We start from the raw sequence: 25,852 nt of genomic DNA, 5'->3' as shown, positions 1-25,852 counted from the left end.
ATATTCAATTAACACATTACTAATCATCTTCACTGCACATTTAAAACGAAAAAATATAAAGTTTGTTATTTAAGAATATTTCCAAAAACATTTCCAGGAATTGATTGATAAGCTTAGCATAGAAATATTAAAACCAAGCATGTTTCAATATTAATGAAATTTTTGGTAATACCCAAGTAAAAGGGAATTAAAATTTGATGGTTGGTGGAAATGTTAATGGATCGCCTCATAAGTCGCTTGGTCAATAAAATGGAAATACGAGCAAATGTTAATATAGTCAAATCCCGTATAACGGCCATATGTTTACGGGAAGATGAGACCACCCTTACGTAGCGCTTACGTAGTGGAGGTTACGTGAGGAGAGGCACTACCGACTACCGATGGCGAGCTAACATTTACGATATGAGATAACAGCGCGCTGTTATGTTGGAAGAGAGAGCTCTCTCTTGGCGTTTTCTTGACTAAGGGGTACCACCACCAGCACACACCCCCCATTAAAACACCAACACACTCCCCACTTCGTGTCCAAACCACCTCGTATATCGCAACGGTGAACCGTTACACCGTTATATTATGCTGGTGGTGGAAAGACCAAAGAGGCGCTCTCTCTCTCTCTCGCATAGCTGCGTCTTCTTCTCTCTCCGTGAAAAAGTAGAGAACCCCCGTAGAACCCCGTACAACCCGACAAATGCTCAGTTCGCATCCGACGGATACGGACGAGGACGGTTTCGGTTTTCTGTTTTCGGATTCGGATTCAGTTTGATGCTGCGAAAGTTAGAACTCTGAATTCAGTTGCACTGTAGACGTCGCGACGGCAGCACACGCGTCGCTCCCCCACAGAGAAAGACTGTGAAAAGTACACAGTAGAATCACGCACATATAGAGTATATAGATCGGAACAAAAATCGACCATATAAAATCGACATAAAATAAAAACAAACGCGACACTCGCAGCGGTAAAGAAAAAGATATATAAGAAAACAGTGTTTTGAAATGTTTCAAAGATAAAAACCCAAGGCCCTTTCGCCCAAATGGCCGCCACACGTGTGTGCTTTATAAGAAATACCAAAATATAGCTAAAAACCCAGAAGAACCCACTCAAAATCCAAAACCTAAACCAAAACTATCCGTAAAAGTAAAGCAAAAGTGTTACAACAAGCATTCCAAATGTTGTCCTGTCTGGCGCCGTCGTCTTCACGTTTCGGCCAAGAGGATACCATCATTCAGCAGAGCATGCCATCCACAACCGCCTTCACCATGCAGTGTAAGTGATCCAAAGTGGGATAGATCCCCCCGATGATTCATCCAGGGTTCCAGAATTCATTATCAGCTAGCCCCCGTTGCAATTGAACTTTGTTTGTGTTTGTTGAACGATTGGCGATTCGCGATTCGCGATTTGCGCGCCAAAAGACTCGAAAGATCCCAAATGCAAGCTTAGCACTTTCCCAGAAACTCCAGAACTCCGCCATCTTAAGTGTTTGTGTGGTCTTCACCTCAGGGGCAGAAACAATATGAAACTGTAGAGAAACAAAAACATAAAAAACGAGTAAGGATCACAGCAGGTCTCGAATTACCTACTCCTACGCAGAGAACGGAGCTGCGGTTCTCAAAAAGGAGAGCGAACCCAACAAAGTTTTGCCCGATCAGCACACCGAAAGAAAATGTATATTTTAATAAGGTTAAGTTACTTAAATCTTTTCACCTATAAGGTAATTCTATTTTAAATTTTTTTATTAATTCAGAGGATTTTTAAAATTATGCTATTTAGAAAATAACCTGTTCTGGTACACTTTATTTCAATAATATCAATGTATTCAATTCTTTTCGTATTACTGGCATAGATTTATATATCCTTTGAGTTAGGATTATTCTAATATCAGAACCTTCAAAATTATGAAATAAATGGGTTGAAATCAATGGGTTCAATTCATTTTCATAATAATAGTGTACATTTATAGATCCTTCGAGTTAGGATTGTTCTGAAAGAAGAACCTCGCCTATTTCACGTTCATTAGACATGAAAACCTCCCAATTGATCTTGAGTAATGGCATTATATTCTTGCCTGCCCTCTCTTTTTCTCCTATTTGCCAACCAATTGCAGGCACATTTCAATTTGATTTGTTGGCACCGCCGAAACAGAACCGCTGCCTTGGCAGTAATCTTCACCCACCGAGAACACAGGTAGAGCTACCCCTAAATAAGAAAACCGCATGCGCAGGTTGTTTTCAGGTTGAAACAGGTAGAAATTGCCACTTGGCCGAGTCAAAACCTCCATTGAGGGAACCTGTTTTATGGCCATATTGTAGGTCAGCACTCAAGAGATACTGTTTATCGAGTGTAAACAAAGCATAAAACTGTCAGTGGGCAGAGCTCATCGGTTCAAATGGAAGGTGTGAAAGACTAGAAATTAATTGAAAATGCCTGCTGATGGGATGGCGCAAGTTTTCTTTTCGAGGGGAACGCCCACGATATTTTACCCAATTGATAAGCCAGCTAAAGAGACGGATTAATTGCACATGTTCGGTTGAAAAAAACAGAGGCAACACCGCAGCCATAAATTATAATTTATGGCTATTTAAGCAGCTTCGTTTTTCGGCTTTCTCTTTTTTTTCTGTGGGTGGAACTAAAAGCCCTCGAACAAGATAGTTCGGCTAATCGATCAGGCACACAGGTTGGCCCACATACTTTGCGGATACAAATGTATCTATATACTTTCCGGTTCTTCTTCTGTTTTTTCCCTGGCCAAAAACCCCAAACTTTTGATGGCGCTGGGCAGCTGCGACTGCGATGGATATTAATCGCCGGCTACATACGAAATTCTGTTTGGCTTTTTGGAAAAATCTGTGGGGCGGGGAAAACGCCAGGCAACTTGTACTAATTTTCCGGCTGCTCGGCGTGTGTTGTGTCGCATTTCGAAATGGCTCCAAAATGCCATAAATCAAACATTTCGCCCTGGCGAAAACCTGTCGCCTGTTATCACCTACAGCTACGCCCCTTTTCGATATATTTTCTATTTAATAAATATTATTTATCTTGAAAACTCGTGGCCACTAAATCAACGCTAATTTCCACACAGGAAAAAATATAGACAAAAGATCAGATTGACATGTGCTGAACAATTTTATATTTTTTAAGATAAGAATGATATCCATAAAGATCAAGTTTATCTTATTTCATATTATTTGTTCAAATAAATACTACATTTTGGTATTTTATATGGTTTGATTTTATATCATTTTGATATTTATACCCGTTACTCGTAGAGTAAAAGGGTATATTGTATTCGTGCAAAAGTATGTAACAGGTAGAAGGAAGCGTTTCCGACCCCATAAAGTATATATATTCTTGATCAGGATCACTAGCCGAGTCGATCTAGCCATGTCCGTCTGTCCGTCTGTCCGTCTGTCTGTCTGTCTGTCTGTCTGTCTGTCTGTCCGTCTGTCCGTATGAACGCTGAGATCTCGGAAACTATAAAAGCTAGAAGATTGACATTTTGCATGCAGATTCTAGGAGTTCCTACGCAGCGCAAGTTTGTTTCAAAAGGGTTCCACGCCCCCTCTAACGCCCACAATCGCATATATACGATTTTAAAAATTTCAATATTTTGGAAAAGTAAAAATGCAGTTTTATTGTGTTTATCAATACCTATCGAAATGTAGAAGAAATTTTTTAAATCGGACCATTCGTTAAAAAGTTACGGCGGATCAAAGTTTTTCTCCATCTCTTTCGCACTCCCTTTAGCTGAGTAACGGGTATCTGATAGTCGGGGCACCCGACTATAGCGTTCTCTCTTGTTTTGATATGAAATGAGGTAAAATTGATCCTATTTTATATTTTTTCTCTGTGCAATCATCAAAGTTGTTTAGCATTGAATATTTTCGCCTCGCCCCGAAATTAAGCATCTATCTGACTTTTGCATCTTTGATTGGGAATATCTAGTAACAGGATTTCCTCTAGACTAATTAATCATTTCGGCTGCTGTCAGTGGATGTCAGTTTTATATGCTGGTGCTGTCGGTGCGGCCATTTATAACTCCTGCTCATCCTGCAGGACTTTCTCCACGCCAGCTGGTAATCGAAATTAAACAAACTTGGCCCCAAACTATCTGGCAACTGGCATGCAAAGATGATTAATTTTCGCCGATGCCTATCTTAAGTGAAGTTGCCCAAAAAATAAACAGACTCTGCCTTTAAATTGCAATTGAGCCTCAGAGGAAGAAGCATCCTCAACAAACACACACAGAAAGACAATAAATCAATGAGGGGAAAGTCCTCTTTGATATCCTGCTGCAAAATTCCCTTTATTCCATGTTCAACCTGCCGCAGCTTTGGGCAAATTATTTGCCACATTTTACTTTTATTTTGCATTTTTTTTGCTCACCGAAAAAAGTAAATTGTTTGCCAATATTTTTTGCTGCTCTTTTTGCCGTTGTGCACACAATTGAAACAAAGATAACTTTGAAACAGTTGTAAAGTGAAAATTGCACGGAATGCAGACCGCCTCCTTGTGAATATATATTTTTTCTTATTTATTTAATGCCCGCCGCGGTGCTACCCCCGAAAAAAAGTGCCAAAAAATCGGCGCAAACAAAAGGGTGCACTCAAAAAAAACCCCTTTACTCCTTCCGAAAAAAAGGTGTTGCCAAAGGGCAGGCAAAATTGCAGCGCCAAAAAGGAGGCTCTAAAAAAATACAAAAAAAAGAGGAGTGAGCAGGCACACAATTTAACATGTAAACGATTTTGGTTAACGGGTAACTGGCGTTGAGAAAAACCAGGAAAAGCCAGGGAAAAGGCAGTAGCACTTCCCTTCTGATTGGCGTTCAATTGCAATAAATTTCGCACAATTGCACAATAATTGTTAAAAGTTTTAAATAAACAAAAATAGTCAACAGCTCTATTGTGGTAGCGGCAGCAGAAAAAGTTTCAATTGCATTCGATGGGCTTTATTTCGGTGTTTTCTTCTTTTTTTGCGAAGGGCGCAAAATTTATACACGAACCGCGAACAGAGTGAATATCAATTAGCCGAGTTAAGCTGAACTTTGGTTATATATTTTCTGAATTAATGAAGTACCTTTCAGATAGTTGAAAACTGATTTTTTTTTGTTAAAGAATTTATAGGAAAATGCTTTTATTTTATATTTGTTTAAAGAAAAGTTAGGATTATCTAAAAAATGAAAACAAAAATGAAATTCATAAATTCTAAGAAAATAGTAGTAAACACATTTCAAAAGAAAATGAAAAAAGAAAATGTTTTGTTATTTAATTAGTTCTTTATAAACAACAAATATTACGAATTTAGGTATTTTATTCAAAATAATTAGTGAGCTAAAATATTTGAAAAGTTATTAATATGGTTTTCATAATTATTTTGGTTCCATGAAATATAAAACTTCTCAACTTCCTTTGAGGGATAAGATGCCAAAAGTATCTTTATCTTATGGCTATATTTTTCCTATTTTCACCACTCACTTTGAACACCTCTGTGGCATATTTTTCTCTAATTGCTTTCGGCTCGCCAACGCATCGCAACTCCAATTTCAATTTCGAAAACGTCGAACGCCCACACTCCTCGACATCACACGCATTTCTGCATATTTTTTCAAGGTAAATCGCAGAAATAGTGTTCGCCCCGGGACACATATGTTTTTCCCTGCCCTCCAGATTTACCTCCTCTAAATATATATACGCCTATGGTATATCCAAAACAGAAGGAGAGCAAAAAGGACAGGGACATGAACGCGGACACGGCTCGCTTGGCTATTAAAATTTCACACTCAGCAAAGCAAAATGCTACAAATAAAATAAACGTGGCAGCAGCGGCAACTAGCAACGTGCAACGTGCAACGTGCAACATGCAGCATGCAGCACGCAGCAGCATCAGCTTGCTGAACAAACAAATAAAAGCAAAAAGGGCAGCAAGGAGAACTCTATTTATAGGCAAACGTCTGGCTCCGAATCTGCACCTTTGCATTTGCCACTTGAAGGGGCACAACTGTGGGCACCTTTGTGCCCATTCGAAAAGTGGAGAGTAGACCAGGGCAAAGGTGCTGCACTGAGAGAAAAATAAATTTGTTTTTAATTCTGGTGGTATTTATTTTAGGTAAAGCTAAAAATACTCCTTTACACGGAACAAAAATTGACAAAAGATCAGATTGATATGGTATTCATATTATTTTTATATGAATAAAGATAATGTCTATTTTATTTTACAATATTTGTTCCAAAAATTCTAAATTTGGAATTTTAAAACAGTATTTTTAAATTTTGTATGCCATGATAAAATATCAAGTTGATATGTTTGAATCTAAATTTGACATTAATCACATCGGCTTTTTATTAATATGATAATATGATTGGTGATGATAGAAATTAACCTGGAGATTTCAAAAATATTTTTTATACACTTATTTTTATCTTGTACTTCAAAATTCCTCACAGTGCATTAATCTCTAGGTAGGTAAGCCACCGAAAGAGTATTCCAAATTTAGAGCGATTATCGGGACAACTCCACATATGCCGCTCACATGTGTGTTTAAAACCGATTGCCACTTGAGATCAGACTCGGACCCTCCGAAAAGAATTCGGAATACCGAGACGGGGGATTTCTCCCATAAATATTCGCACGTCTGTAATTTGAGCGATCTAAAAAAACAATTGGAGACCCACAGGCCTTCCCACAGGTTTTCATTTACAAATTAATTGCGACTGTCTGAAAGTGTCGTTTTTCGTAGCTTTTTTTCGCCGCTTTTCAACTTTTCAACTGGCAATTAGCTAGCTCTGTACTAAGTGTTTTTGCACTCGCTCTCATTTGCAGGCAATTTATATCATAAATATGCTAACCACGTTCATTGACTGCAAATGAGTGCAGGCTCCGGAGGTCTGTTTATAATTAAGTGCTAAAATTTATGTTTATTTGCATTAAATATCATCGAAACCCCCCTCTTGCCAGCAGGCGCCACCTGTCGTCCATTTGTCTGCAACTGCGTCAGCAATCACTAAACAATTTTCCATTTTCCGGGGGCCCCGTGCAAAGAATTTCCCTCACCTGAGCGAGGGGAAAAGCGCGTAAAATTGTCGTGACAATCGGCTGTCAGTGAAATATTAAAAAACACTTTGGCCCCCACACACTGACAGGCGGGGAAAAAACTGAGTAAAGTCAGGTGGAAAAATGGGAAAGGAAATAAATTATATGATGAAAATATACAATTTTCAAAAGCGAAAAAAGAGAAACGGCCCAAGAGAAATAAATAAATTTGCATTAGCCGGGCTTAGTCGAAATATGTCTGGCTAATAAAAGTTGGCAATAAAAAAAGCACATAAAATTAGTGGGTGTATCTTTCTATCTCTCTATGCTGCAGATACAAATGTATCTTTTCTCGGTTATTTTGCCATTGATTTACGCCGCCTGCCCATCTACGTATTATTTATAATATTTCCCCCCTATTTTCGAATATTTTCGGTTGCGCGTGTTTTCCACCGCACAGGTGAACCAAAAAAAATTTTAAATATAAAACCGAAACAACAGCAAACATTTGACATCATTCCAGAAGATTTCCCCTCGTTTTTGTTTTGTTTTTGGCAAACGTGTGGCCGCCCATAAATTGCCCCAGAAATCTAAAATCCTCCCCTCCAAAATGCAAAATAAAATAAAAAATTAAATAAAATGGCCAATCAACTTTTTGGCAAGTTTTTAATATCTTTACTTTGTTTAATTTTTTTGGGGAAATAATGGAAGGTTCGCTTGCATTTTCTAGACAATATATTTTATAGATTAAAATTACCTTCTCCTTTGAACAATTCAAAATGTCTGGCACTTTCGCTCTTCCGATTTTTTCGCCCCACACCTAAACACTATCAATCAACTTCAATTGGTTCGCGTTAAGCGCAAAATAGTTGAAAGCCCGGGGGAAAAATGAACTGAAAGATGAGACCAAACATATAAAAAAAATATATACAAAAAAAAAGAACTCTCGAGTTCCGTTCCGCAGAAACAAATACAAGAAATTCCTTTTCATTTCGTTTCGGCTGCGCATAAATTGAAATTAATTTGCGGGACACTTTCAATATTTCAATACCGTTACGGAGCGGAAAAAAATAAAAGTGTAAAAGCGATTGCGTTAATAATTCCTCACTCGAGACGAGAAGAGTCGGTTATGAAGAATTGATTGGGCTAAATGAGCTGGTGACACACTTGTTGAGTTTCACGTTGAGTTTCCCCACGAGCAGCACACATTTTCTTATGGAGCACAACATTATGTTGATGAAACAAAATGTAGGGCCATAAAAAAGTGTTGCCGTTTTACAGCTTTTAATAAAAATGTCATTAGCCGGGCCAAGCCTTATAAATTCTTGGACTCGAGATTATAAACGCACTCTATATATTATACGTATGGAAATGGAACCCAAAGATATCATTCAGCTGTTGTCCTATAATATCTTTTAATGGATTCTTAAGTGATAAGGTGGGTGGGAATCATCATCATTATGATCATTTATAATTCTTTTTTGATCGGAACCCGCATCGAAACCAATTAAGATTGCAACTATTGAAAGTGAAAACGTGCAATGAACTTTCGTAGATTGCGCTCGATTGAACCGACAGCCCTCACATACTCAGATACCCAGATACAGATACTTTCTGGCAGAAAGGTGGCGATAAAACAGGGTTCATTCATTCCAATGCCCGTATGTGAGTATCTCTGGGTATCTGTCTTCGTCTGCCGCCAGTTAATTGGCTTAAATTAAGGTAGCGATCAAATGGCAGGGAGAACAAAGACTCGCTTTATACTCTATACACTCTATAAGAAAAAACAAACAGAAAATCCAACCGAAGAACAGAAACTCCATTTTGTGAAGAAACAGAAACGAGTATTCCACCTTCTCAGATACAGATACAAAGTTTCAGAGCGCGAGTGAGAGGGCAATTGAGTGACCCTCGGGGGAACAAAGCAATCTTCTTCTGGGCACGGCACCGTCTTCCCTCTCTCTCTACTCTTCTGCCGCCCGTCTCTTTCTTCGCTTCGCCATGGTTGAACGCTTTTTTCAACTGATTAAGTCAACTCTTCTCTCTTTCTCAAGTGTGTGCGTGCGTGTGTTCTTTAATTCTTCCACTTCTTTTTGCCGTTTCTGTTTTTTCCTTTCGGTTCGGAAACCATGAGATCATCGCCTCTCCGGATTTTCAGCCTTGCGTGAAGGCCTGCGAAGTTGATTTGCCACGAAATTAAGTCGATCCACGAGTTCTTGGGAGCACAGAAGAAAATATTGGATCATATAATTTAATAATAAAATTTTAAAATCCATGTATTTGGCCACTCTGAAACCATTTAATAAATATATGGTCACATAGAAAATACCAAATATTGTAAATTTGCATTATTTAAACCAAAATTTCTCGCAAATTCCACGAATTTCTCTATGTGTACGCTGCAGCACCTCAACCATTTCTTTTCCCCACTCATTTCTTCTCATTTGGTTTTCGAGTTCCCTTTGGCATATTTTATGGTTCTTAAACGATCTGGCAGTTAATTTGTTTTTTCCCCTTTATGTCTCCTCAGTTCCCTCGCTGGCCTCCACTTTGCTCCACCACAACCAGTCGCCGAAGCACAGCAATCCGGGATCCAGTGGGATCCAGGATGCCAGCCATCCCAACCAGCCAGGTGCAGCTGCAGATGCCTTTTTGGTCAAGTGCACCCAGTGCCACAAGCGATTCCCAGAGTTTCAGGTGAGTTTTAATAGGAAAACTGAGTTGGAAAAAATTCAGAGAGTCTAAAATAAAATATTTGTGTAATAAAATCTTAAAAAAAGAAAAATATTCCTATGACAAGTAAAAGAAATTCTAAAATTCCAACTTAAAAACATCATCTCTACCTTGTTAATTTTATCATTCAAAAAAATACTAAATTGTATGACTTTCAATGCTTGGAATTCTTTTGTTAAATATTTTGTTCCTATTTACTAAGAATTAAGCTTACTCAGAATAAAATGAGTAATATTTGTTTCGGCTCTTAAATGTAAATACAAAAATATTTAAATTTCAAACAAAGATTAAAGTTACAAGTTAAATTTTAATATATATATTTATGTGAACTTTTTAGACCCTCAGCGAGCATATTGCCAGTGAGCATCCCCATGACAAACTGAACTGTGGAGCTGCTCAGCCGGAAAGCGATGCCGAGGATGAGCAGAGCAACATGAGCAACGGCAGCAGTAGGCGGTACACTAAATCCCCTCTGTCCAGCAACAACAACAACAACAATAGCAGCAGCAACAACCAGTCGAACAACAACAACAATAGTGAGCTGGCCAAAAACCACAATAATACGAATAAAATGTCGCCAATGTGCTCACCTGGTTCGCTGACACCTGGCGATTTATTTGCCCAACTGCAACACCCACCGCCGCAATTGCCACCCCACCTGCACGCCCAGTTCATGGCCGCCGCGGCCTCCCTGGCCATGCAATCCGCCCGATCCGCCAGTTCACCCAGCCAGCAGCAACAGCAGCAGCAACAGCAACTGCAACACCAACAGATGGCCATGCAACAACAACAACCACCGGGCAGCAACAGCAGTGTGGGCAGCAATTCGGCCTACGATCTGGATCTCAGTGCCCCGCGATCCACCTCGAGTCCGGGTTCCACCACCGGGGACCTGAGTTCGTATCCCTGCATGCAGTGCACCGCATCCTTCGGCAGTCGCGAGCAACTCGAGCAGCACGAGCAACTCCACTCGCCCTGCGGACAAACGGCCGTCACCAATGTCTCACAGGTAAGATGATCTTTCAGTTAAATATTACTAACTTGTAGTAGGATGCACTAAAAAGGTTATATTGCCTTCAAATTTATTAAAGTATCAGGTCATAGTGTGCAAACAAACCCAGTTCAACAACCCATTTCCAAGATTAAATTCCCCAAAATAATTCAACAACACAAACCGAAGTATTATTCGTTTTAAAAAACAACCACACTCTTTTTTTATGATAACAAACTTATTTATAGAACAGAGGTATTTCAGTAGTTCCCTTATATGTTGAATGAGTCAAGGCTATAAAGTATTTTTTTAATATTAAAGAATAATTTACTGAAGATAACAGTCTTATTTATAGCACAGAGGAATGTGAGTAGGTTCGATATAGTCAAGAAAAATAAACCTTTTAAAATGAAAAATGCAAAAAAAATTTTTAATAATTAAAAAAATTTTTTTTTCTTAAAGAACAAATATTTTTTATATCTCGTCGGCAAAGAAATATTCGTGATAATTAACTCGAGACACTCACCACATGACAAAAATAATATATCTGAATGCCTCTCATAAAAATTCTACTCCCCCAAAGACAATCACTCGAAAACCCCTGGTACTCAGAGTGACTAAACTGAAGAATGCTGTGAGAGGATAAAAATTCCTGGAAGCGCCTGCTGATAAGCAGAGTTACTTGTTCTTATCCCTTGGTTCTTTCGAGAGACTTACGTGTTAGGGTTCGTGGCTCGTTACTCATGCATAATCAGAGTCCCGACTTGAAAAAAAAAGAGTGATATTATAGGGGGGCACTTGATCTTTGAACACATCACGGCGCTTACAATGCGTGGGCTTTGTTCGCGGCTAACGGGAAATGAGCTAACCGATAACGGGACAGCGGTGCCAAGTACAGAATCCAATCCCATCCCATTCGAGAGTCTGGAGATCCCAAGACCCAACCTTATGCATATTTCCTGTTGACAAATCGTCAAAGAAAATTAAAAAACAAAATGAAGAACTATTTCTAAAATATCAAAATTTTTAAAATGTATATGTACATTTTTAAAGAATATTTTACAAAATTCTATTGATAATTATTTAATAAAATTTTTTTCCGTGCAATACATACTTTTAAAGAAACGTTTAAGAAACGGGCCTTGTTTTTATCGCCCACCGCCTTCGACTTTTGTTTTATCGGTCTAAAAAAAACAACACACAACAACAGTAAACTATGATAAGGGGCATAAAAGTAAAACGTAGGCGTTCACCGAACTAACGGAAAAAAATAGTAAAAACGAAAATTCCCCAATGGCGGAGGAAAACAATTGGGGGTGTTATCAGAAGGGGGCATATAAAAAAGTGTATGTACAATGTACATAAGTATATAGAAAAATATGGGGGGAGACTGTCAGTCACACGCTCATAACTCCCAATTGTGCAGTTGTTGTTTTTTCTAAGGCCTCTGCCTCTGTGATAAGGTATTAAAATGAATGTTGCTACAGGCAAACCTGATAACACCTAACCACACGACCCCGCCCACTTGTTTTTCTTCTCGCCACCGCTTTTCCCCTTGTCCTTCGTCGCCATCTTTGCCTTATATGTTTTCCATACTTATATGGTAGGTAGTAAAAAAGAAAACACAGGCCTGTTTCATACGTCATCCATGCGATAAGGAGAAAAAGTAAGGAGATGGGTCCAGAAAAAAAAGGAGACTGGTTCACCTTGGAGCTACGCAGCGGCTATTAAAGCCACATAAATTATAATTTTGTTGCACTCCCCAAATACACAAAACGTACACCCCATCCACAAAAGTATTCTCCCAAACTCAGTTGGTCATAAATTCATATGGCTAGTTTGTTGTTGTTTTTCGTGTATGACGTTTTTTTTTTTGAGAGTGGGGGCGCTTCTTTTACCTTCCCTTTATCTATGGAAGAGCACAAGTGAAATGAAAAAGTTTGACACCATCCCGAAAAAAATACGAGATGAGATTTCTGATTTTTTTCGGGGCAACAGTGGAATGAAATTGGGCTAAGAATATTTAAAAAATATTTTTCCTACTTTTTTCTTAAAACAAAATTATTCTTGTACCTAAGTACTCGGTAAAAAAATTTAAAAAAAATTTGTATATCATTTCCGTTCTTGACTTTAATGGAAGAATGAAATCTTCAAAGTATATATTAAACACCTTTTGAACAAAGTTATTTATTTCAGAACTTCTCCCAATTTTATTCCCTTTTACCCTGGATAACAACCACTGTACTAGTCTCCCTTCTATTGCTTGTTTTTTGTATTTTTTCCACGACTGCTGTCCGTTATTAATATTTACCTAAGCTGCGATGATTGCCAGCAGCCTGGCGAAAAAGCTAATAAAGTTGGCCAATTCCAAGAGCTGAAGAGCAGGTTTATGAGTTGCAACTCCGCTTTTATACCTCTTCTTTTTGGTTCCTACCCCCTTTTTTGCCCACTTTTGGTTGCATATAATTTACGGGTTTGTTAATGACATTTAAACATTTAAACACATGCGAAAAGGCCAAAATGGCAACAGCCACATTGACACATGGCCAAATATGCACAAACTACGCGAACGAACGAACAAACCAATTATAATTGATGTGGCACATTGCATTTATTTAATATTGTTGGCCATTGGCTTTTACACGTGTTCGCCGTATTAAATTATTATGTGTGAAAACAATTAATTATGCGGCAAACAAAAAAGCACAGTGCCAGAAATAACAATAAAGCCAGTGTGAGACAAATGGCTCATTATGGAAATCAGGCTGTCGACTCACAAAAGTAGGCAAGCATTTTATTGAAAAGGCATTAAAAGGGGGGGATATCAATCCAACATTGTTGATGCAACATTTCAACATTTGTTTTTAAGGTCAACATCATTAACCGGGGGTAAGAGTCAAACAAAAAAAGGGGCAGACGGTCGAGCAAATGGCAGGCAATAAATTATGGCCAACAAAAAAAAGCAAAGAGTAATTCCTGGCCAACTTTCAGCAGAAAAAGTGCAGCAATTAAATATTTGCTTAACTGCAAACGCACATGGCTGCAACTTTTTGGCCACAACTCATTTGGTGGGTTGGCCTTTCAGCTCTTCCGCTTCCGGTTGCCACCTTTTTGGCCGCCACAAAATGGGACAGGGAGCAGACAATTCAAATTGAAAAATTATATGCACTTTAGGTGTAGTCCTGCGAGGTCCTGCGAGTCCTGCTGCGCATTTATATCCACATATCCACACAGTCGTCGTCTTTTCGGCGCCGCTTGACGAACCGAGCGAGTGAAAAATTAATAGCAATTTATTTCCCTCAACCCTTTTTATTTGCTCTCTCTTGTCTGCCCACTTTTAAATGTATTTTTATGCTTTTCTGCGGACACCACTGTAAGGTCAAAGGTGAATGGGGGAAGGGCTGCCCGTTACTGCCGTTAAAAGTTTCCAAAATTATTCGCAATTAAAGCAAACAAATTAAAAAAGTTTTTCAAACAACACCAAGTTACAATTTATTGCCAACTGGCTTTTTAATCACTTTTTTAAATATTATAATTAGTTGTGTTTAAATGGTATTATGCATGGGTTATTTAAAATATTAAAAAATCTCTTAAGTTAGTTTTATTTAAATGGTATATTATTGAAGGGTTATTAAAAATTATTTTAAACATTTCTTAAATTACAAAATATAAATGTCTGTAATTAGTTGACAAAAAATATTGATTAATGCTCTAGATATTGTGGCTTCTCCATTTCCACTTTAAAAAACCCCTGTCTTGAGATCATTTTTTATGTTTTCCATGCCCATTCCCCTAAACACATCATCATCATCATCATCATTGGGAGTTCCTGTTTCCTTGAGGATATCCCCTGGTTTTCCCTGGATTTTCCCCCAGTTTTTTTTCACCTGCGCTTTTCCACATGTCAGTCGCTCGACTACAATTTAAACCTCTTGTTCTTTTCTTTCTTTCATTTTTAAGTTACTCCTGAGATTTATATCAACTTTCACCGTGAGGGCCATAAATTATGTGGCTCCGCTTGTGGCGCAGTTTCTCACATGGAAATTCCTAAGACGATTTTTCCCCCAGTTTTCCCCGCTGCAAGTCCCGTGGGTTTTTTCACTTGTGACGTTTATTGTGCGGTTGTTACTTGATATGTTTAATGAGAAATGCTCTGCTGTGCGAAGGGAGAAAGGGAATTGGAAAGTAGGGGGAGGAGGGGTGAAAGTATATAGTATGATATAGTACTAAAGCACTTGACATTTCATTGGGCAGTCTGATTGTGAGAAGAGATGGCACTTGAAGTCGACTCCTGAAAAAGTTTGAGATTGCAGTTGTAAATGGTTTTAATGGAAATTCTTCAAAGTGTTGTTAAATTAAACAGACTGTCGTTGGATGTGGTTTTCAACGATTATTTCTTGTTAAAAAACTGCAGTTAAAAACGGCAAAGTTCTTAGAACATGGAAAAGTATATTTCAGAGAACCTCTATAAAATGATAGACACTCGCATGATATAATGCAAATTCCTGCTAAAAGTGATAACCAGAAAACCCACACAACAGGAAATATTAAAATTATTTCGCTGAAAAGATAATTATAATGCAAAAAAACGCAAGCCACACTCAACAAAATATTTTTATAAAAATACTGTAATTTATAGAATTAAAATTAGCAGCTGGCAGCCCCAAAAAACACAATTTTCCACGACACATTTTCTTAATTTCCCAAGACTCTCCCCGGCTTTTATCAAAAGTGATAAATTTAATTTATACCGCGGCGTCGCCTAATTTATGTTTTCCTAATACGCAACTAATTTTCGCAGGTCTCTTGTTGGCGGGAAAATCAGGGAATCATCATTGAGAAAAACGTTTTATTTATAAACAATTAAATTTGATTTGTCGCTGCTGCGTTGGCGAATGAGAATCGAAAACGAAACAGAACAGACACGCTATAGAAATACAAATTTTCAGTTTCCCGGGGCCGCCGATGAACTCGAGATGATTTATGGAAAATTAATAATTTTAAATCCCAGCACTGCTGCTGCAAAATATAATATCTGCACAAAGCGGGTGAAATGGTCATAAAATATTGAGAAATGCGGCAGCAAAGTGACCGCAATGGCTAAAAGTATTTCCCTGTTAACTGCGCGTGTTAATCAATTTCCCAATGGAATTAATGCAGAGATGATCGCGCCGAGGAAAGTTAATGAACCCAAAGCCCCAGCAGCAATACGTAATAAAAATTCACTCATTGTCCTAGAGTCACAATAAATTAACCGATCTGAAGTCCGAGCTGCACCTCCGACTTATCAGGATTTCCAGAGATAACCCCTGACCTATCGGTTCCACGAGGTACTACAATTAGTTCTCGTTTTCTGTCTTCTCTGGAAAAGGTACGTCAATGGCCCGACGTGGGGATTCATTCATTTCGAGAACCCTAATCAGTAGTATAGAATATGTGAGGCGGCAGCTGCCGCGCGATAAGCGAAAAATTGGGTCGCGTATTTCGCTATAAAGCAGTTAGAGATCAGACACTATTATGTTCATCGTATTTTTCATTCTCCCTCTCTTTCGTTTCATCTTTTTGCGCTAAACATTTCTTTGTGGCGTCGTTAATATTTTTTTTCTTTTGCCTGACCTCAAAAAGAATCACATAGAATGAAACAAAAACAGAAAACTTTGAGCTTGTCGCTTTTTGTTATTTTTGTTTACGCATTTCGTCAGGCGACAGGTGCGCCTCTATATCTATCAGATACTATATAGACAAGTCTATGTGGACAAACCACAAACGGTGCGTTCCGAAACTATAGGGTTCTTGAGCAAGTTCTGAAGAAAGCCCTTGAAAAACTAACTTTTGGTCCTCCGAGCCGGATTCTTAATAAAATTATATTTATTGGAGATACCGACATATTTTAATTTATATTATTTATTTCCATTAAAATGCATACACTTTTGAAACCCACTGTATTCCCCACCTTGTCCACGTCGTTTGGTATTTTGTCAACATTGTTTGTTCGCCTTTGGGCTTGACACTTTGAAAGCCGAACGATCTCCCTTTGGTCGATCATCTTTTACGGCCAATTATGCGCGCTATTATGGCCAAATTCCCATGTCACTCAGTGCATAAAGCATTTTTCAGCTGGCAATCCCGTGAAATACGTTCACAAATTAGCTCTCTGTCTGCGACAAGACATTATCTTAGCGCGGGTCTCGTTCGTTTGATTTGTCTATTTGGTGTGGGTCCAAAAAAAAAAAACGGGCGCCCACCTACGTTGCGTTATAATTATAGCCAAAAGGACTGTCGCTTGCAATTAACCAGGCCAAAATGCAACCGCTGGACCATCCGCACACATGATGTGATGTTGCCCAGTACAATTAAACTTGACGAGCGCTTTGAAGACGATGTTCCCGCCCACTGTGTGTGGCCGCTAGTTTCCGGTTCGATCTTTTGGGTATTTCGAACTGATAAGTTGCTTGATAAGCGCAGCCAGCCTCCCGCTGTCTTTTCAATATTTGTAATATTTATTCTGGTACTCACCTGATCGAGGTTATCTGCAAGCAGAAAGGAGATAGAGAGGGGTTAGTTATTGTTTTCGCTGGCTAATCCGCATACCTAAGTCTAAGTCCCGACCCTGATCTGCTTTGTTTACGAGCACACACGCGCCTCTTTGGAATCGATTGATAGTGATAGTAGTGGTGATAGTGCGGCCTTATCTGCTCTGAAAAACCCCGAATATTTAAGGTGAATAGTGAAAGTACACAGAGAAAAACCAATGCTATTAAACAAGTGTTATGGAAAAGGCGCTTGAAACATTAGAATCAATATGTCGATAACTATCCGGTTCGAAGGACCAAAATTTATCGTATTTTGTATAATTTTTCACTGTGTACCCTGCCCAATCATTCCTTCCCCTTACATTTCGAACATTTCTGATGAAATTTAATTAATTAAGCAGCTAGCAACATGTGGAAAAGAAGGGGCGAACGGAACGGACGTAGTACGCACGTGTGCGTGGCTTATCGACACAGAGGTTAGACTGTACCTTGAACGCTCTCGAGTGGTTTTAGCTTCCATTTTCATTCGCTTAGTGGAATCAATCAATTTTCAACTTTGGCTCGAGTGGCTCCCCTGAAAAACACTTGAGTCATGCACACAGTCTGTCCATCCATCCATTTGTCCACCCATCAGTTTAACCCCCGGGGGCGGGGGGTCATCTTCATGGGGCTTTGTTAAAGGTAGAGCTTCAATTGGCATTTCCGCTCATCGCAAATATAATAATAACAAACTGTAACAACAAAAGCGCATAAGAAGAATCCGAATCCGGCTGACGCATCACAAATGGAACTTACCTTTTGTAAACGTGTGCACTACTGTATATAAATACTACATACAGGGTATTAAGTATCTGTGCGTCCCCCGTAGTATCTGTGTAAGTGGTGTGGTGTATCTGGCGTATCTCACGGCTGCCATTTTCATTTCCATTTCGTTTGCGCTGCGCCTCGCTTTACATTTAATTGATAACGCCGACGAAACGACAACAAAGCCCGTCCATTGTGAACCGCGGCTGCGGTTTAATGTCCGCTCTGGGAGGTGTGTACAGTGGGGACTGGATAGTTGGATTAAATAATACAGTTAAATGCTGAAAAAAATATAAATTCATATAGGTATATTATATTATTAAAATTTTTCCAAGAACATTTAAAATTATTTTTAAATTTGATAGATTTTTTTGAATTTTATTGAGTTTTTTTTTTATAATGGAATTTTCACATATCAAGTTATCACTGTACCATTTCTAGGTTCTACGATTTCTGACTTCTAGGTAGGCGTACATTGCGGTTTACAACCGAGCAACCTGATTAAGTGAGTGCGCTAGAGAGGGATGCAGATAGGCCCGACTCCATGTGGAGAGATAACGGGTTTTCAATTGTGTTAGTGTGAGAGTGAGCCGACAGGTGGCCATTTGTATATAATAGCCATATATTTATCGCACTCACTCACCTGGCGAACAAATGGTGGCTTGAAAATGGGGTTTTTTGGGGGGTGACGTCACAGGTAAAACAACAAACGGAAGCGGAAATTGTTATTGCTGTCGAAATGGAGAAACGAAATGAGGAAAAGCATTTTCCGTTCATGTTTTACCATCGGCAGGCAGCAGAACAAACAAATTAGAAGGCCTGCGCTATATCTATAAATGTATTATTTTCCCCAACACGCTTAAAAAAATAAACACCGTGTCACGTTAGCGAACAAACTAATTATAATACATAATAATAGTTTTTATTTGTTTGGAGTGATCTCATCTCTCGAGTGGGTAAATTGGTTACGAGTTGATGGTGATGATGATAATGACTAATGGCGCAAATGTGCGTTAATTGAGACTCATGAGTAACCGTAAAAGTAACCTTAAATGAGGAGTCAAAGTCCAAAAGAAGTACAGTGGAGCTTGGTAAATAGTTGGGATTTTTCAGGTATTATTTAGAATATTGTGATTTTGATTAAAAATATTTTATTACAAAAATATTTACCTTAATTAGGGATTTTCCAGTTTTTCAAAAATTGTTTTTCCAATTCCAATAACAATCTGGAATGTCGTGAACCTTGCAACAATAACAACTGGAAAATGCTGGAAGCGAAGGTGAAACGGCAATAAATGGAAAGTTCAACGGCTGAACGGTAAACAACACACACACACACGCAGATGCGATAGAAAGTGGGAGGGGGACAACACGTGTTGCCATCTGTCCGCCAAAGTACCGCAAATCTTTCAACGCAGCCTCTAAGTGGAAAAGTGGAAGGCGGAAAAGCGAGGGGAAAGCGGGGGAAAGTGGCGCTGCACTTTCGTTTTCCTTTACATTTCCATTTCCACCTTTTGAGCATTTGATGCGTTCAATTTGTTGCCAAACAAATCAAATCAAAGCACAAACAAAATTTGATCAGCATCAGCTGTTGAAACATTTGATGATATGCATTTTTGTTTATTTTTCAGCCGCTTTGTTTTCTTTTTTGTGTCGCAATTTTCCAATTGAAGTTTTTTTTCTTTTTATTGGAAGCGCACAGCTGAGTGCAGCTTTGTTGTTTTCCAGTGACAATCCACCTTCACTGGAAGTAGCGCCATCTCTTTCGCGCCGCGACGCGTCTTTTTTCGTCCTCCGCTTCATTCCGTTCTCCGCGTTCTTTCGTGCTGTGCGCGCTTCGCATTTTTCCGCGTTTAATTGTAGTTTTTAATTGAAGCTGGCCCTTTTTTAATTCGAAACGTTTGCACAATTCACTAAATAGCCGAAATATCACAAAATATCCCCATTTACGACTTGGAGGCACACACAGAAAAAAACACAAAAAATGGCCCGTTTTCGGCGGTCGCTTTTGATTTGGCCTGCTTTGTGGTCGCGTTTCTCGCCTTGAAACAAATTAGAAAGCCATTAAATTTAAAACAAATAAATACGCGTGTTGTTTTAAACAGTTTTTATTACCTGTGCGTCGGTGTTTCGTTTATCATTTTTCTCGTTTTTTCTTGGGCCCCAAAATGTCTCTCGCTTTTCTGCTCGCCGCTTCTTCTGTGCTGGAAAAGGTAACCGGGGAAAACAAAAGATCGTAGAATGAGAGAGAGAGAGAACTAGATGAGTGGGCGGCAAAAGCTGTAAACTAGAGATGGTAGTTTGAACTATCGGTTATGCGATAGTTTCGGCAGTTAAAACAATTTTTTTTTCATTTCTGACAATTTTAAAATTTTTTTTGTTTATACTTAATATTTAATATTTAAAAATATTTGACAATAGTTTTTTTTTATTTTACACTTCAAACACACTTTAAAAAATCTCTGAATTCGTTGAAAAAACTGTCTTATAAAAAGCTAATCCTTTTAAAAACTGTATCTTTAGCCTGACTATAGTATCTTAGAGATATATGCATATGTTTCTCCATACAAGCACCCTCTATAATACGATCCTATCTCTTCCGATCCTTTGCAGACCTGCCGGATTTGCCACAAGGCCTTTGCGAATGTGTACCGCCTGCAGCGGCACATGATCAGTCACGACGAGAGCGCGCTCCTGCGGAAGTTCAAGTGCAAGGAGTGCGACAAGGCCTTCAAGTTCAAGCACCACCTGAAGGAGCACGTGCGCATCCACTCCGGTGAGAAGCCCTTCGGCTGCGACAACTGCGGCAAGAGGTTCTCGCACTCGGGCAGCTTCTCCTCGCACATGACCTCCAAGAAGTGCATCAGCATGGGCCTCAAGCTGAACAACAATCGTGCTTTGCTCAAGAGACTGGAGAAGAGTCCTGGATCGGTGGGATCCTCCAGCTCCTCGCGACGATCGCCCTCGGATCTTCAAGGCAACAAGGGAAAGCTGCCGGAGCAGCCATCCCTGCCCGGCCTGCCCAATCCCATGATCTACTTCGCCAGCGATGCCCAAAATCAGGGAGCAGGAAATGCGCCACCCACGCCCTTTTCGCCCTTCCATCCCACGAACTACATGAACATGAATGCGGCCCTCCTCGCCTTTCCCCAGACCTTCATGGCAGCCGCCGCCGCTGGCCTGGATCCCCGGGTTCACCCGTACAGCATCCAGAGACTGCTGCAACTGTCGGCTGCTGGTCAGCAGCAGCAGCAGCAGCGGGAGGAGGAGGAGCGAGAGCAACAGCAGCAGGAGGAGGAGACGCCCGATGAGCCGAAGTTGGTGATGGACATCGATGAGCCGGAGGTCAAGGAGAGGGTGCCCACGCCAGAGGCCCCGGAAGAAGTAGCTCCTGTCAAGCGGGAGGAGAGCAGAGAAGCCTCTCCGGCTCCCGAGGGGTATCCACCCATCAAACAGGAGCAGGAACCCCTGAATGTCACAGAAGAGCCCCAAATCTCCCAGGAGGCGGAGGAGCTGCGCTGCAGTCGCTGCTCCAAGCAGTTCAATCACCCCACTGAGCTGGTGCAGCACGAGAAGGTGCTGTGCGGTTTGATTAAGGAGGAGTTGGAACAGCACTTCCAGCAGCAGCAGCAGCAGCAGCAGCAGCAGCAGCTGGCCAACAGCTCGGAGGATGAGGAGGACGAGGAGATGGAGCTGGAGATGGAGGAGCCGCGCCAGGAGAGCGGCGGCGGCGAAAGGAAGGTGCGCGTGCGAACGGCCATCAATGAGGAGCAGCAGCAGCAGCTGAAGCAGCACTACTCCCTGAATGCGCGACCCAGTCGCGATGAGTTCCGCATGATTGCAGCCCGCCTGCAGCTGGATCCCCGGGTGGTGCAGGTCTGGTTCCAGAACAATCGCTCCAGGGAGCGCAAGATGCAATCCTACCAGAGCAATCAGGCTCCTTCAGTTGTGCCCCAGAATGATTCCCAGCCGACATCCCAAACCCGCGAGGATCAACCGCTAGATTTGTCTGTGAAAAGAGATCCCCTCACGCCGAAAAGTGAGAGTTCGCCTCCTTATATAGCTCCTTTAGCCGGAGAAGCCTTGAATCCCGAGGCCATCAACCTGAGCAGGAAGTTCTCCACCTCGCCAGCCTCGATTTCGCCCTCATCCGCGGCAGCCTTGTGGCCTTCGCCGCCGAATAGTAGTGGCCAGGCCTTCCCAGGACTACCGCCCTACATGCTGCCCATGCCGCTGCCCATGGAGGCGCTGTTTAAGATGCGACCGGGTGGGGAATATGCTCCCAATCATCCGCATCACCATCCCCTGATGAACAGTATTAAGCTGCCCGACTACCGGGGCACCAGTTTGAGTCCCGGCGGCTCGGAGAAGCGTTCCTGGCGGGACGACGACTCGCGCATCTCCCACGAAGATGAGTTTGGAGGAGGAGCACTGATGCCGCCGAAGCCCCGGCGCGGCAAGGCGGAGACCCACGGCCATGCGGGCGATCCCGATCTGCCCTACGTGTGCGATCAGTGCGACAAGGCCTTCGCCAAGCAGAGTTCCCTGGCGCGGCACAAGTACGAGCATTCCGGTGGGTTAACTAGAGTCTTAGTATCCAGAAACCGTTAACTAATTTGAATTTTCTATTTGTAAAATCAGGTCAGCGACCCTACCAGTGCATGGACTGCCCGAAGGCCTTCAAGCACAAGCACCACCTCACCGAGCACAAGCGTCTGCACAGCGGCGAGAAGCCCTTTCAGTGCATCAAGTGCCTGAAGCGATTCTCGCACTCGGGCAGCTACAGCCAGCACATGAACCACCGGTACTCCTACTGCAAGCCTTACAGGGAATAGGTAAGCGACACCTCAGTGCCGCCCACCTGCCAACCGGGAGCCAATCCTCCTCCGCCGACGACGACGACGGCGGTTAGTAATCGAGGACGTCGTCGTGGCGCTCAGGTTCCCACGTCGGCGGGGAATCCCCAGTATCCACCGCATCCTCATCCCCATCTGGCGGCCATGGCTGCCTTCCAGCAGCAGCAGCAGCATCACAGGCTCTCCTGGAACGGAGCTGGTGTGATGCGTCCGCCGGCTCCTCATCCGCCGCCACTGCTTTCTGGACAAGGAGCCTTTGGCCATCAGCATCCGCCGCCGGCGCAGTTCTTTCACCATCATGCGGGACTGCTGCCGCCACCGCCGCCGCCCCCGCCGCAGACCACGCCCACGTCTACGCCCGCCTTCGACTTCTTCAATGCCAAAATGTTTCCAAATTAAGCTAGTACTTAAGTACTTAAACAAACCGACGAACAGAAAATCTCAGAATGTGCAGGAACACACCAACACCCTTCAAAAAAAGAAATGCACTTTAGACAGAGTCAGAGTCAGAAAAAAAAACAAAGAAAGAGAGAAATATTTTTTATAGCCATTTAAAACCAGGATAAATGAGAAGCCGTAGTTGAAAAACCTTTCGTTTGAGCGAATTTATTATTTTTACTATGTTGCAAGCAGTTTGTTTTTAGTATTTTATTCATTTACCATTTTACCGCCTAAGTTTCGAGTCGAGGGCTAAATTTTTTATTGTTTGGCCCCCCGAGACTCGCTTAAAGATATCGTTTTATCTATTTTTTTACCCCTTAATGTTTTAGTTGTTAGTTTAATTAGTTTTAGGAGCTGGAGATCCCCAGTACCAAGTGCTGCAGAATACTCAAAACACTCGAATCGTTAAGAGCCACCCACTCCTGAATGGAATAAATGTATATTTTCTACGATAACGTATTCTTTTTTAAGCTGTAACTTGTAACTTGTAACTTTTAGTTTTCGGTTAAGCCAGGCTGGGTTGACATTTGCAAACCAGCGCTCGAAGGGAATTTTCCACCCAACAACCTCCGGACCAAACAGAAAAGCAAAAAGAAACTTCAAGAAAATACAAGCAGACAATACCAGAGATACAAAAGTATTAAGCAGCGAAACTGTATTAAAAGCCACCACATTTTAAAGTCCACGCCCCCCCATTTCGTATATAGTCTATGTTAAATGGAAAACCCACCGCTTGCCGCGCGTTTCAAGCCCTCTTACTTAAGGAAAACCACCCCAGAAACATCTTTCTCAAGCTACGCTTTAAATTTCCCTTCTTTGAAATCGAAATCAATCGCGAAATAAGCACAAAACACCTACAAGATCATTCCATTAGGCCAGAGCCGCGCCCCAAAAAAGGTGCAACTCATGCATTTAAGGCCTCCGGCTGCCGCTTGCCACTCTCGACAACCCACTAAATCTAAAGTCTAAAATCTAAACCTAATGCTAAACTAAACTAATGCTAACTAATATTTAATATATACGAAACGAAAACAAAAACTTAATTTGGCCTTATTAAAGATTATTTAACAATTAAAAAACGTTTCAGAATATTCAGAAAAGAAAAAAACTAGCTTGTAAAAAACGAAAAGAAATGATTTGGAAAAGTCTCGCGAAAAATCGATTAGCAAAATTCCGTGTGCGTATTAAATGTAAAAATCAAAAAAAGGAAAGGAAAAACCAAAGCCCCTATTAACTATCGAAATGTTTGCCATGACAATAAATTTATGACTAAATAATTGATAATGCTTTCGATTCCTGCGCTAGCCCAAAAAAACCAAAGAATCAACTTTCAATTATAATCGTTTCTTACTCGCCACAAACTAAAATTAGTTAAAAACAAACAACAAGGTTTCCAGAACAACGAACATTTCTTTTTTATGATGTTTAACTTGTCCAAGGAATTTTCGCCATGATTTTCTTGCTTTTCCAGACACACAAAAAAATCGAGAACAACACTCACAAAAAAATGCATTTAATACTTAATTAATTTTTATATATTTGTATTTTTAATGACGAGGAGAAGGGATCGCTTGGTCGATCACGAGTATATATGTGTAAATACATATATTTTTTGTAAATTATTTCGCAAGAACAAAGCTAGAGAATCCAAAACCAAAACAACGCAAACTGTTATCCTCGAGTTGAAATACTTCAGATTTCAAGTACAGCCAGCACACGTTAGCATAAATTTAACAATAATTACTATTACAACAGTAAATACTTAGCCTAGTTAAACGAAAAACCCTTAACAACAAAAGAATGTTAACTTAAACACAAAAAAAAGAAGAGAAACTTATTTTTAAGCGCAAATACTATGTGGTTTGTGATGGATATTTGCACTCTAGGGCCTTATATGAAATACACACTACACTACATAACACACACGTACATAAACATAAACAATTGTTAGTTATTTAAATACGATACACACACACTTAATTGGAGGACGATCGTTTTTATGTGTTCCAAACTCCGAACTCCAACTTTTCTATCCCAAAAACTCTCTGTTAAAGTTGTTCACCTCACTCTATGTGTAAATATGCGGAGCAGGAAGTCCCAGTACACTTGTATTATTTGTTTTATTTCTTATGTCCAACAATAGCGAACCCTAAGTTAAGAACCTCGTTGAAACGGCATCAAATGTTCATTTTATTGCTCGACAGAGAACACCAAAAATACCGCTAAAAACATCCGAAACAAGTAACCAAAAATATTGAGAGACGAATGAGAACGATTCAAAGTAACTTATATTTCAAATATTACGCATAAATGTATTTTAATCAAAGTAAGCCAAACGATTCAATGGATAAAAACGCATTCATATAAATGAATAAAACCTTTTTGTCTTGATAAATTTACAAAACAATTATTATAATTATTAAATTTACAATGTGAAAATAATAAAAAAAAGAAATTATTAAAATTTAAA

At 40.3% G+C, this 25,852-nt stretch overlaps 1 protein-coding gene and 1 long non-coding RNA gene across 3 annotated transcripts; one reads left to right on the top strand and one right to left on the bottom strand.

Moving 5' to 3' along the window:
• Positions 1-712: 712 nt before the first annotated feature.
• On the top strand, positions 713-25,852 carry zfh1 (Zn finger homeodomain 1). Of its 2 annotated transcripts, XM_017145061.3 has the most exons (5): positions 713-1,264; positions 9,555-9,721; positions 10,095-10,766; positions 20,699-22,658; positions 22,727-25,852. In XM_017145061.3, exons 1-5 carry the CDS (start codon positions 1,168-1,170, stop codon positions 22,918-22,920), a joined length of 3,090 nt encoding a protein of 1,029 aa, XP_017000550.2. In that variant the 5' UTR covers positions 713-1,167; the 3' UTR covers positions 22,921-25,852. The 2 variants fall into 2 exon arrangements, with proteins under 2 accessions (XP_017000550.2, XP_070073771.1); XM_070217670.1 differs by lacking the exons at positions 713-1,264; positions 9,555-9,721; positions 10,095-10,766 and adding an exon at positions 19,903-20,298.
• On the bottom strand, positions 17,264-18,533 carry LOC108059678 (uncharacterized). Its single transcript, XR_006412537.2, has 3 exons — positions 18,077-18,533; positions 17,770-18,012; positions 17,264-17,278 (listed from the first exon to the last, which is right to left on the bottom strand). It is a non-coding gene; the product is annotated as an uncharacterized lncRNA (long non-coding RNA).

This window comes from Drosophila takahashii, chromosome 3R (assembly GCF_030179915.1).
Source record: "Drosophila takahashii strain IR98-3 E-12201 chromosome 3R, DtakHiC1v2, whole genome shotgun sequence".
NCBI lineage: Eukaryota > Metazoa > Arthropoda > Insecta > Diptera > Drosophilidae > Drosophila > Drosophila takahashii.
This window is presented reverse-complemented; position numbering and strand designations above follow the sequence as displayed.

Excerpts from the sequence above, each read along its gene's own strand:
- zfh1 (XM_017145061.3), top strand. The coding sequence starts at position 1,168 with ATGTTGTCCTGTCTGGCGCCGTCGTCTTCACGTTTCGGCCAAGAGGAT. Across the intron at positions 1,265-9,554 it reads AACCGCCTTCACCATGCAGT|TTCCCTCGCTGGCCTCCACT; the intron begins GTAAGTGATCCA and ends ATGTCTCCTCAG. Across the intron at positions 10,767-20,698 it reads CCGTCACCAATGTCTCACAG|ACCTGCCGGATTTGCCACAA; the intron begins GTAAGATGATCT and ends GATCCTTTGCAG.